At 39.7% G+C, this 11,887-nt stretch overlaps 2 protein-coding genes across 2 annotated transcripts; both read left to right on the top strand.

Moving 5' to 3' along the window:
- Positions 1-5,422: 5,422 nt before the first annotated feature.
- On the top strand, positions 5,423-5,656 carry ATC70_000778 (uncharacterized protein; the record flags this gene model as incomplete). Its single annotated transcript, XM_064820188.1, has 2 exons — positions 5,423-5,452; positions 5,516-5,656. The coding sequence occupies 2 exons, from the start codon at positions 5,423-5,425 to the stop codon at positions 5,654-5,656; spliced, it is 171 nt and encodes a 56-aa protein (XP_064684108.1).
- Positions 5,657-6,223: 567 nt separating this feature from the next.
- ATC70_000777 (Phosphotransferase) lies at positions 6,224-10,191 on the top strand (the record flags this gene model as incomplete). The annotated part of the gene is made up of 10 exons (XM_064820187.1): positions 6,224-6,335; positions 6,395-6,510; positions 6,567-6,807; positions 6,870-7,368; positions 7,417-8,288; positions 8,348-8,684; positions 8,740-8,914; positions 8,970-9,484; positions 9,541-9,618; positions 9,675-10,191. The coding sequence occupies 10 exons, from the start codon at positions 6,224-6,226 to the stop codon at positions 10,189-10,191; spliced, it is 3,462 nt and encodes a 1,153-aa protein (XP_064684107.1).
- Between the last annotated feature and the right edge of the window lie 1,696 nt (positions 10,192-11,887).

The following is an 11,887-nucleotide window of genomic DNA, read 5'->3' as shown; positions in this document are numbered from 1 at the left end:
TCATACGTTTGAACTGGCTTACAAGTAGCCTGGCTACAGCGCTATGACACGTTTTGTGGAAGGCATTCACGCAACAATGTTAGGTATCTCTTGAATCAAGTACAATGCACAAGCAGATAACACAAAGTATGATGAGCTTTGTGCGAACATGGGTAGCCCTATGCCTTCTTTGAGGACTAAGTTGGTCTGCTTAGTGCTTTGTAAGAAAGCCTTTTACACTGCAATATCAGGTCCAGTAACACATTTATATCCATACTATCTATTTATGCTGGCATTAACCTCTCTCTCTCTCTCTCTCTCTCTCTCTCTTTCTTTCTTCTTAGAGACCTCTTTGATTGCGTTGCTACTCACTGTTGCGTGAATGCACTTGTGAGCTGCTTTCGGTCATCATACGTTTGAACTGGCTTACAAGTAGCCTGGCTACAGCGCTATGACACGTTTTGTGGAAGGCATTCACGCAACAATGTTAGGTATCTCTTGAATCAAGTACAATGCACAAGCAGATAACACAAAGTATGATGAGCTTTGTGCGAACATGGGTAGCCCTATGCCTTCTTTGAGGACTAAGTTGGTCTGCTTAGTGCTTTGTAAGAAAGCCTTTTACACTGCAATATCAGGTCCAGTAACACATTTATATCCATACTATCTATTTATGCTGGCATTAACCTCTCTCTCTCTCTCTCTCTCTCTCTCTCTCTTTCTTCTTAGAGACCTCTTTGATTGCGTTGCTACTCACTGTTGCGTGCAAACTCACTGGACAGTACATGGGATTTTTGCGAAAACGATGAATTAAACAGATCGGAAAGCTGGGATGAAGGAATGCTACGTTACCACTAATTCGCACTGCAAATGACTCGAGATGGGACCAACCGAGGTATTAAACCAGATAAAGTCCGTTACATTTGTAAACCTTTATTAAGCACGTTTACAGAGTCTTTGTAAATGTCTTTGAGTGGAACCTCCATAATAAATTTTATTTTCAACAGAGTAAATTTTTGATATCTACAGAAGTTGTTATGTGTGGTTGCGATTTGATTTACTTGAAGGCGTTCTTTGATTTAGTCAATTAAGCGATCATGATAAATTAAGCAAGTGACATTTATGAGATAGGCTACCTCATCATTATTCCCTGATTTATCCTTAGCCTCTCCAAGCTCTAGCATTATTACGACAAATGCTCGTACTGGTTTATCAGGCTCTTCAAACACCTTTCTATCTTAAACTGTTGTATACACGCTTTGACTGTGGATATGTATTCTAACAATGAACAATCACAGATTTTTAGATAAATCCGATAAGATCAATTAATAATATGCAATAGAGTGGCTATTTTATTACTAAAATGGATCACTGATACCACCAGTATTCTCGAATCCTATTTTCTTACACAAATTATCTTTATCATTATGAGCCTTTCGACACTTCGGGTAGTTTCCTGACCTACGCTCAAACGGCTCGCGCTGCCGCGGGCCTTTGGCTAATATCGCAAAATTAACAAAGCTATAATGTTAGAAGAGCCTTGATTGTTAATTGATATGAAATCACTAATCATATGAGAGTTTATGCTTCGGATGGCTCTGTACCTTCGGTGAAAAACAACCTGCGCAGCCGCAGTTCGCGCTACTGATTTACTTTGGGTATCTTATCAAAACACAGCTACTTTTATGTTTACCCTCATGAAATCCCTTCATATTGTTTGTGGATCTGATTCTTATGTGATACTCTACATCCAGATTCATATAGTCACTTCATATATGGGCAAGCAGCATACTGGTATTTCCTCTTTTCAGTCCTTAGCGTCCCTGATACAGCAAAACCTGAGTACATTTGAAATGTGTTTTCTTGCGTTTAAGACCGTTTTAGATGGTCAGAATAGCACCAAACAATTGCTCTCATCTGTCAGTTACTTGTTGGTGACACCTTTGCTCAACTTTTTGGGTCAAAAAAAACATGGCCAAAAATCGACCAAAAAGCATGAGGTACCCCTCATGGTTTTCATCGAAAATCAAATGATCGCGTTTTTCACCTTGAAAATAAAGACTTTTACTATGGCATATATTAAATCAAAATGTTTCTCTCGATCCAAAGCAACCTCTGAAACCACTTTTATGAAGCTTTCATATGCAAAATACGGCTATTTTCGCTAAAAGTCTCATTTCATATTTTATTAAATTGCTCTATAAGTTTAGTCAAAACACCTATTACAATTAACACCATTGAAAGCGTCTTGGAAAGTACTTCAAGAATGTATTAGGAAGCGTAGGGTAATCATCACAATTTACATAGTCGAATATCACAAAATAAAATAAAGAAGTCGAGAAAACACAAAATCTGTCCAATCTTGAACAGAAAAAATAAACTGAGTTTTAATCAATTTTAGCAAGCGGCACTGCTGCTGGCTGGCCCAAATGCCTTTCTGATAATGACAATGATGATTGCGATGCTGATTAAATGGGTATCATGGAACTGAAAGGGCAATTACTTAACCCAAATACTTTCTTGGGGGGTTTTCATTATAAACGCGCCTTTTGCAATGACAATATTTGAAAAAAGTCGCTGTAGATCTTACACAAGTTCTGTATTTACACGTAGCCAGCTTTATGTCGCCAGCTCAAGAGCAACACCAGCGAATGGTATGACAATTTTACTACCAAAAAATGTGGCACAAACGAAGAATGTAGTACTATGCAAATGCTGCATAAAGCTTGAACTCTCTTTCACATCGTTTCAATAATAGCTTCCGTTGATACCAGTGTATAAGCAAAGGGAGGAGGATACAGGGAGAAATGCCTCCCCCTTCCTGACTCTGATATTATCTTTTCTTTTTTTATTACTGAGAGATTGTCTAAAATCTACTTAATAAATAGCAGGCTTTTATTGTCTCTAATTTGAAATGCCTTCGGCAAGAGCCCGCAGGGCGACGCCGTCATCGAGTGTAGCGAGATTGATCGGCCAATATATATATATATATATATATATATATATATACAAGCATAGATTTGCAGAAAGTGCATAGGAATACATACTATTACTAAGCAGTGATATGTTGGCAATAGTTCAGAGCTGGGATGGCATAGGAGAAGGAGATGCTGTTTCATGTTCATGTAAGGTTCATATATGCCAGGTTCAAATGAATGTTGAATACAAGAAAGCTACTCTGCTTGTCCCAGCTACATAATGAACAAGATACTAGATGGAGTCTTTATAAACATTGTCACATATGTTTCTTGGTACATTAGTGTGAATGCTAGCCATTGATTGCTGTAAGAAATAGCCTCCTCTTCAAATTAGTCTAGTCATAGCTGCTAATTGTCAGATTTGCATTGCCTCGTCAATGGCGTCAAATCTCCAGCTAGTATGATCGCGTGAAACTTATAGTTGAACCTCTCAGTCCAAAGTCTTTAAACAAATTTAGAAGCTATAGGTCCAGCTTCGTACAGTATAATTTTATCACTCAAGACTATCTAATAGACCCAAATTGTCTTGCAAATCATGGTATCCTACTAATGTAAATAAATTTCGCTTTTCAGTATCTCGTTAGTAAGACTAGAAGGTCTATAAACGTTCTGCAACTGCGGACCTAATTCTTCTACGATATTGCACGTCTGTAACAGCGGAAGCAAATCATATTTAAGCCGTTAGTATTCTTGTATTGCCTTTTACTAGTCAAAAACAGGCACAACGGAGCATGATTTGAACGTATTAGAGCCCTGTTTTCTCGTGTTACAAGCCGTTTTAGACTGCCAGAATAGCATCAAACAATTTCTTTCATGTAGTACTTACTTATTGACACGTTCACCCAACTTTTTTGCGATCGCCAAAATTTCGACCAAAAAGCATGAGGGGTACCTCATGAAAAACATCAAAAATCAGATGATTGCGTTTTTGATCCCAAAAATGAAGACTTTACTAAGGCATGTATTAGATCAAAATGCTTCTCTCGACTCAAGGCAGCCCCTAAAGTTACTCTCATGAGATTTTCATATGCAGAATTTCGACATTTTGACCAAAAATCTCATTTCGTATTTTCAAGAATTGCTCAATAAGTTTATTCAAAACATGTTTTATAAATAACACGGCTGGATGCGCCTCAAAAAGCACCCCAAGAATGCTCAAGCAAGTATGGGATGTTTATCCCACTTTATATAATCGAATCTGAAAATAGATTAAAGAAGTCGAAAAGAGAAAAAATTTGGCCAATCTAAAACAGACATCAACCTGAGATTCAATTCATTTGTGTAGCGGCTGGTGATCCATGATGACAGAAATTGATGTTTACAACGCTGATAATAAGAAGAGCGGATCCGAATTGAAAGGTACTAAAGCTTACCCAAGCAGCTTTATTGCAATTTTCCTACATGGTAATACCAGCCAGTGGGCTTACCTAAAATGTGTGTATAGTGAAGCTTAATCTCTTATTTCAGGGATATGAAGATTGCTATTATAGCTGTCAATGTATTTCGTCACTGAATGATGAAATAACTTACCCTGTATATTAAAAAAAAACGGGCCGAAATAGCAGACAACACTATTTAGAAATATGTGGGGTTGTGTCGAACTTTCTTCTTAAGCTTATGGCAGGCTAAAATTCTCTCCAGAATCATCATTAATGAAACTAGCCGATTTTATCACCTATTAAATGCATGTCACTTGAAGCACTTATATATTTTACAGTTGATGTGACAAACTGTTTTATTTGTAAAGGTACTAGCTCACCTGCAAACCCATCAAAGCCTTTTGCAGAGACAATGATTTACATGAAGAGAGGTTTGATTCGACCAACTCTCGGTATTAGTTTCTACATCGGACTGCAAGAGTATTTGGTTGAAAGTTGAGCATCCAATGAGGAAATTGCCACTACATCATGAAACTCTTGCATATAAAGAGCTCTCATTTCCATCTCTCCTGTTGTAATCAAGCATACAATAAACAATGATTGTAGACTGAGCTAAACCAATTCTTCAGTTGGCAGGGTCTCGTATGGCTGAGATCTACCGGGACATCATTGAGGATAAGCGTACTGCCATTGCAAGCAACGGTTACGTAAACACAACTGAAGACAACAAAAAAGATCTTTGCATCTTGATGATTGAAGCTGAGTCTTCTTCAGGCGGAAAACTTACGAACAAAGAAATGATGGTGAGGCAGCATCATTATCGGTTTAGCATAGTACTCGATATGCCACACTTAGAATGATTTGCTCGCGTTCATCCTCGCTGATGATGACACTACGGCAAACGCTCTGTGCTCGGCGCTGTACTTTTTGGCGGTACATCAGGTAGGCTGGCTGCGGCTTGTTATCTCAAATGAGAGACATTGGTCCTATTAGTGTACTTAGGACATGTAAAAACTGCGCGAGGAAGCAATTGCATGGCTTGGTGATGGCGCTAATGTTTGCCCAACTGTGGAACAAACAAAAGAAATGCCGTACGTCAACATGGTCATTAGAGAGGTAAGCAGCCCACTGTCGAATCACAAGCACACTAAACATCCAACGAATTTTATACATATGTAGACATTGCGAATTATGGGGTCCTGCGGTTCAAGTCAACCTCGTATTGCTACAGAAGACACTCAACTTGGCGCCTACTTTATTTCCAAGGGCACAATTGTCACTGTAGACATTGTTAGTCTTCAGCATGATGCAGGCATTTGAGAGAATCCCTACACCTTCGATCCAGAGCGCTTTAGTCAAGAGAATGAAAACAACACAAAACGCAATGGGGTTGGATCCCCTTTGGAAGCGACCAGAGATAAAAAGGCCCACAAATGTTAACTTGTTAACATGCTGATCAATCGCTTTCGAGTAGACAGTGTATAGGTATCAACATGAGGCTAACTGAGCAGCGAGTTCTATTATCCATGATGGCCAAGAAATTTCAATGGAGCTTACCAAAGGATTCCATGCATCAGGGCGGCATGTTTGCTGAAGGCATTGATGTCATGGTCCCAAGGACCTTATGCTTGAATTCAAAAAGAGGTATTGAAATGGCACTGTACTTCAAGAATTAGCATACAAGATCACAGGCCGAAAAATGCAAAGGGTATATTTCACATTACACTGTAGAAATAAACATGATTGGAAACATGAACTTGTTACACTAAAATCTTAAAGCGTGGGAGGCCATATATAAGCATATTCGGTTCTTTAAAGCATCCAGAATATTATTACCATCCTCTTTCCTTTCTACACATCTCTTTTCAAAAGCAAATACACTTGAGCATGCCTGTGTATTCAACTGCCAGTCTCAAATTATACTCTGGAAACGAGGACCAGCTTGTCAAAGTCTCTAATGACCTCTGGAAGAGTTTAGTGCCTGTCAACCATACTCAAGGTAATCGATCCATGATATGCCTGAACCCCGTGTTTTTTTTTCTTAGTGCATTGTAGTAGATTTCATCACTGTATCTGTATCTGTGCCCAGTTTGGCAGCGCATTCACCTGTCTCTGAGAGTGCAAAGTCCTCTTTTTCCTCCTTTATAGCACACTGCAAGCCTACTCAACAAGGGGTAAATAGTATGAATAAGCATATTTAAAGCGCAAGCTCTTGACAGGACGTCAATAGGAAGGAAAGAATGTAGTGTATGCTAGTAGTCAATTGATTAAGGCTGTCTATGGGCAAGATGCGTTATATCGTTTGGATGAGGAAGGCGATGAGGAAGATGGTGAAAACGAGGATAGCCGCGATGAAAAGGACGAAAATTCTTCTACCTGTCTCGTTGAGATAAAACCTGTAGAGCTGATTGAGCTGGATGAACTGATTGTCGGCGCTTTGAATCAGCATTCATATGAGTTTGCACAGAAAGGTAGTTAGATGGGAAAAATGACATTGCAAAGGAATGGCTCTATTAACGTATGTGTATTATAGACCAAGAAGCTTTGATCCAATTATTTGTCAAGGAGCCCAAGTCAATCATTCGTAGCTCAGGACAATATCACTTCGACAATGGATTATCATATGAAGTCTTAATGACAAATCCTGTGCAACAAGGTTATATATTCGCCAGTGATCGCACCAGAGTTTTGACCGTTGACATGTCTGATACCGCAATTGCAACTTCATCGGAAGCATCTTCGACCATCACTTCAGTTTCCTCAGTCTTCCACATGCTCAATTCGTCCGCAACACCCAACATTGCTGAGCCCAAAGAGTTCAACGTCAAAATTTTGCAGAAAAAGTGGCCTGAATCTCGCTTATGTCCTTCTCCTAACAGCGCCAACGACGACGAAAGCCGTGTTTATGTGGATGTGAGTGATCTAGCACAGTGTGGTGTGTTTAGCGGTGAATGGGTGCTCGTCAGTGGAAATGATCCCAAAAAGTCAAGGCTTTGTAGAGTGTTTGGCGTAGATGATTTTGCAGGCGCTCAGTAAGTTAAACTGTGCTCAAGAGTGATCAAGTTCTGATTAGTATGTAGAAGCAACATTTATCTTCCTCCAGTGCTGTACTTTAACCTCAATTTACCTCTCCCTCCTGCTCCCATCGACGACGTCAAAGTAACAATCACAAAGGTCAACTCGCCTCCAGCTGATGGACCACCTATCGCCCAAGCTGTCAGCATCGCTCGCATTGCCTCACCTGCCTCTATGGACAAAGCACTTCAATCTGCCTTTTTGGAATCTTTAAAGCAATGGTTTGAAGCCAAAGAGCGTATCGTTTGTAAGGGAGATGTGATTGCTATTTGCTTGAATGAAGACAATGCTCGTTTAAAGCCTCAAGACGATGATTTAAATGCTCAAGAAGTGTACATCAAACCAACTACATTAGCCTACTTCAAGGTCACTCGACTCGATCAAGGTGAAAATACGGATTCAGCTGTCCATCCCTCTTATTTTGGTTCTGGACGTCGTATTGTGCCCAGCAAAACACAGATGATTCAAACAGGCGTTGAATACTCTCGTGTGCCTGCGGGACCCATCTCTCACTACTATGATTTTTCCAAAAAATTGCCACTGAACAGATCTAAATCACCAGCATACAACCAACTGCATGAGCTTGTTTCGTCATCACTTCATCCCCTCGGCCGTGATTTTGAGCTGTCCTGCAATGCCTTGTTTCATGGCCCAAGAGGTGGAGGAAAAGCAACCTTGGTCAAGGAAGTCGTTGAAGATCTCGGTGTTCATTTGTTTGAGTTTTCAGTGTATGATATTGTATCAGACACCGATGCTAAAACAGAAGTTCATTTGAAAGCAAAGTTTGATAAGGCGGCTGCTCTTGCTCCTTGTGTGGTTTTATTGAGACACATGGAAGGATTAGCAAAGAAAAGTGCTGTGGTAGAGTCTGGTCAAGGTGAGTGATTTATACACAAGCCACTGTAATATGCTTTCAGCTAACATTCACATCTGCAGAACCATTACTGGCAACTGTTCTTCAAGAGTGCATCCAAAACGTAAATGCCGCTCACGCAACCACTGGTTACCCTGTCATGGTGATCGCCACTACAGGCGATATTGATGCCTTGCCCTCCAGTGTATTATCTTGCTTCAGACATGAAATCTCAATCAACGCTCCTGACGAAAAGGCTCGTATGCAAATATTGACCAACTTGCTTCATGACAGTCCATTAGCACCTGATATCTCACTCTCCAATTTGGCTACTCAAACAGCTGCTTTGGTAGCAAAGGATCTGGTTGATTTGGTTGCTAGAGCTGGTGTGTTGTCGCTTCAACGTATTGACCGCTCAATGTAAGCTTACATAGTGCTATTTGCATAGTCAATAGTACTAACTCTATTTGTATAGTCATCGTAAAGCAGAGGACACTGAAGAAGAAAGCTCCTCTGCAGCAGCTCCAGATGCTAGTGCAATTACCACGCAAGATATCCAAGCTGCAGGTATTGTGCTAACTGCTGCTGATTTCGACTCTGCACTAGGCGAAGCTAGAGCAAGCTATTCCGATTCTATCGGTGCACCAAAGGTAATAGGAGGAACATTGTGAATCAAAACCACACGCATTAACACTTGCACATTAGATTCCCTCCGTAACCTGGGACGACGTTGGTGGCATGGCTCATGTCAAGGACGATATTCTTGATACGATTCAGCTGCCATTAGAGCATCCAGAATTATTCGGCGCTGGTCTCAAGAAACGTAGTGGTATCCTGTTGTACGGCCCTCCTGGTACTGGCAAAACATTGCTTGCCAAGGCAATTGCTACCTCTTGCTCTCTCAACTTTTTCTCTGTCAAGGGTCCTGAACTCTTGAACATGTATATTGGTGAATCAGAAGCTAATGTGCGTCGTGTATTTCAACGTGCCCGTGATGCTAAACCATGTGTCATCTTCTTTGATGAATTGGATTCGGTTGCTCCCAAGCGTGGTGAGAAAGGAGACTCTGGCGGTGTCATGGATCGTATCGTTAGTCAGCTGCTGGCTGAACTGGATGGCATGGGTGAGGGTGGTGAAGAAGCCGGTGCTGGAGATGTGTTTGTTATTGGCGCTACCAACAGACCTGATCTATTGGATCCTGCTTTATTGCGTCCAGGAAGGTAAGATAAGCTTCTTTTTTTTTGCAACTTCCTGATCTGACACATCTTATCTATAGATTTGATAAGCTGCTTTACCTTGGTGTGAGTCAAGATCACGAATCTCAATTAAGAATCATCGAAGCCTTGACAAGAAAGTATGTTGTGTTGCTCATACGCCCCTGTATTTTATACTCACATGAAAACACTATAGATTCCGTCTCCATCCTGATTTGGATCTTCGTAGAGTAGCAGAACGCTGTCCCTTCCACTACACTGGTGCTGATTTCTATGCGCTCTGCTCGGATGCAATGTTGAAGGCCATGACTCGTGTCGCAGATTCCATTGAGACCAAGGTTCAAAAATTGAATGAAGACAAGAGGCCTGACCTCCCAAGCCCATTGACAGCACAGTACTATCTGTCTCATTTAGTCACACCAGATGAAATTGTCGTACAAGCAGAAGAAATCGATTTTGTGAAGGCATTAGAAGAACTTATTCCCAGTGTTTCCGCCACAGAACTTGCACATTACTCGAAAGTGAGAGAGAAGTTTGAAAAAGTGGAAGATAACGATGATGAAATCAAGGACGAAGACGCACAGGACGCTGCTGCTGTGGAAGCTGAAATTGAACGTGCACTTTTAGAAGCTAAAAGAAAGGAAGAGGAAGATCGTGTAAAGACGGCACCTATGAAGAGCAGAAAAGGCAAAGGGAAACAAAGAGCTGAATAATGAGTGACACTGCGATTGTTAAAATAGTAAATATCCACCATAAATTGTATTTTTAGAATAAACAGTGATAGATCAAGATTAGTCGACGATTTTCCGTGATAGCAACAATGCTCTGAATTGATACTTTAAAATTCTGTTACAGCCTTACCAAGCGGTATTCATTTATACAGATACGTGTTGGCTCTTTATCAATTCGCAATGAAACGGTACTTGTTTTGGTAGCAAACCGTCTTTTGAAAACGCAGCCAGATTAATCACTATGGATCTCTTCAGAAACCATGACAAAGCACAGTAACAAGTAGTGTCTAGAAACTATTGCACCCTTAATCAAAACGCAATCCTTTGCCACTGACTATCAGTGCATGATACTTATGTATATTGCTGATTACATTTTTGTTACTACGATTACAAAATAAATTTAGATTCTGCAATGGCTGTAGCGTCTGCGATGATTCATGGTTCCATCTTGCTTACACCACAAGAGAATCTAAATCTTGTCAGCTGGTAAAGTCTTAGACGCACAGAGGAAAAACTGACATTTTCAGAATTTGCATTTCTGATAAAAAAAAAACAATTATATAACTAATCAGTTGCGAACTTATTGAGACCTAAGCTACAGCTTTATGAGAAAATGTTAACAGGAGATCCTTCCATTATGATAAGCTGAACAAACAGAATTTTCGCTTTATGCAGTCTTACTGAGAATAATAAGTTACAACTTAACAATCCATGTCCTTAATAAAAGCCCTCCTTTTTCAAAAAGGCTTATTCTGCTACGTAAAATCCATTAACTTAGTACAAGAAAAGAATCCAACCAAGCAATCATTTTCCAATCTGTTTTGCTTTACTACTTTTCATACGTAAATAACACCTCCTTCGTTTGCAATTTTACAATCCTAAAATACACAATCGCATCCGAAAAAGGAAAGGCTACAAGATATTTTCGAACTCCAGTTTCGAAGTTTTTGTTAGTTTTGAAACCCCGCTTTTGCCCTCTAAACGATGGTGCAAACCAAATTTGCGTAGGTAGCATGGTTGTTGAGAAAAGGGAGATTATATAAAATAGTTAATTTTGAATAGATGCTGCTAGTAAAACTTTTTAAATTACTATATGAATGTGGGATGTATGTGTAATGAAAGTTGTAGAGGGTACTTTGGTTGAATAGGGCATGTTTGATGTGGGTTTATTGAGGGCGATGTCAATGAGTAATGACGGAAGACGTTCAAAATGACCGATTTTCAAAGAGCCATACCGCTAGATTTTACTAAGTGAACGAGAGCCAGAAGGGCTACAACTGTCTATAAAGATTAAGGTATTCTTGATGGGTAGATATGTCTGTGTTGTGCAACAACATGGACAAGCTATGATAATTGAAGTGCATCTCAGCTATCTAAATGCTGAGGTTCACCAGATGTGATAAGCGTTGTACAAGATAAATTGCTACTTTGGCATTCAGAACTTAGTATAAATAGAATAACTCTTGTCTTCATCAATAAATCTTTAGCTTTTGTGTTTGATCTTATTCAAATAAGTCTTTTCTTGTTTTTGTAATATTGAACATTTTTTATAAGCTACAAATTATAATAATCCATTTATCCTTTGTGCTTAACATTCTTATATGAAGCTCATCACTCAAAGTTGGGTTATTTCGATAGTCATCTATTTCTTAGCATCAAACCCATTCAATTTAAAGTA

This window comes from Mucor velutinosus, assembly GCF_035048745.1.
Source record: "Mucor velutinosus strain NIH1002 chromosome Unknown tig00000041, whole genome shotgun sequence".
NCBI classification, from domain to species: domain Eukaryota; kingdom Fungi; phylum Mucoromycota; class Mucoromycetes; order Mucorales; family Mucoraceae; genus Mucor; species Mucor velutinosus.
This window is presented reverse-complemented; position numbering and strand designations above follow the sequence as displayed.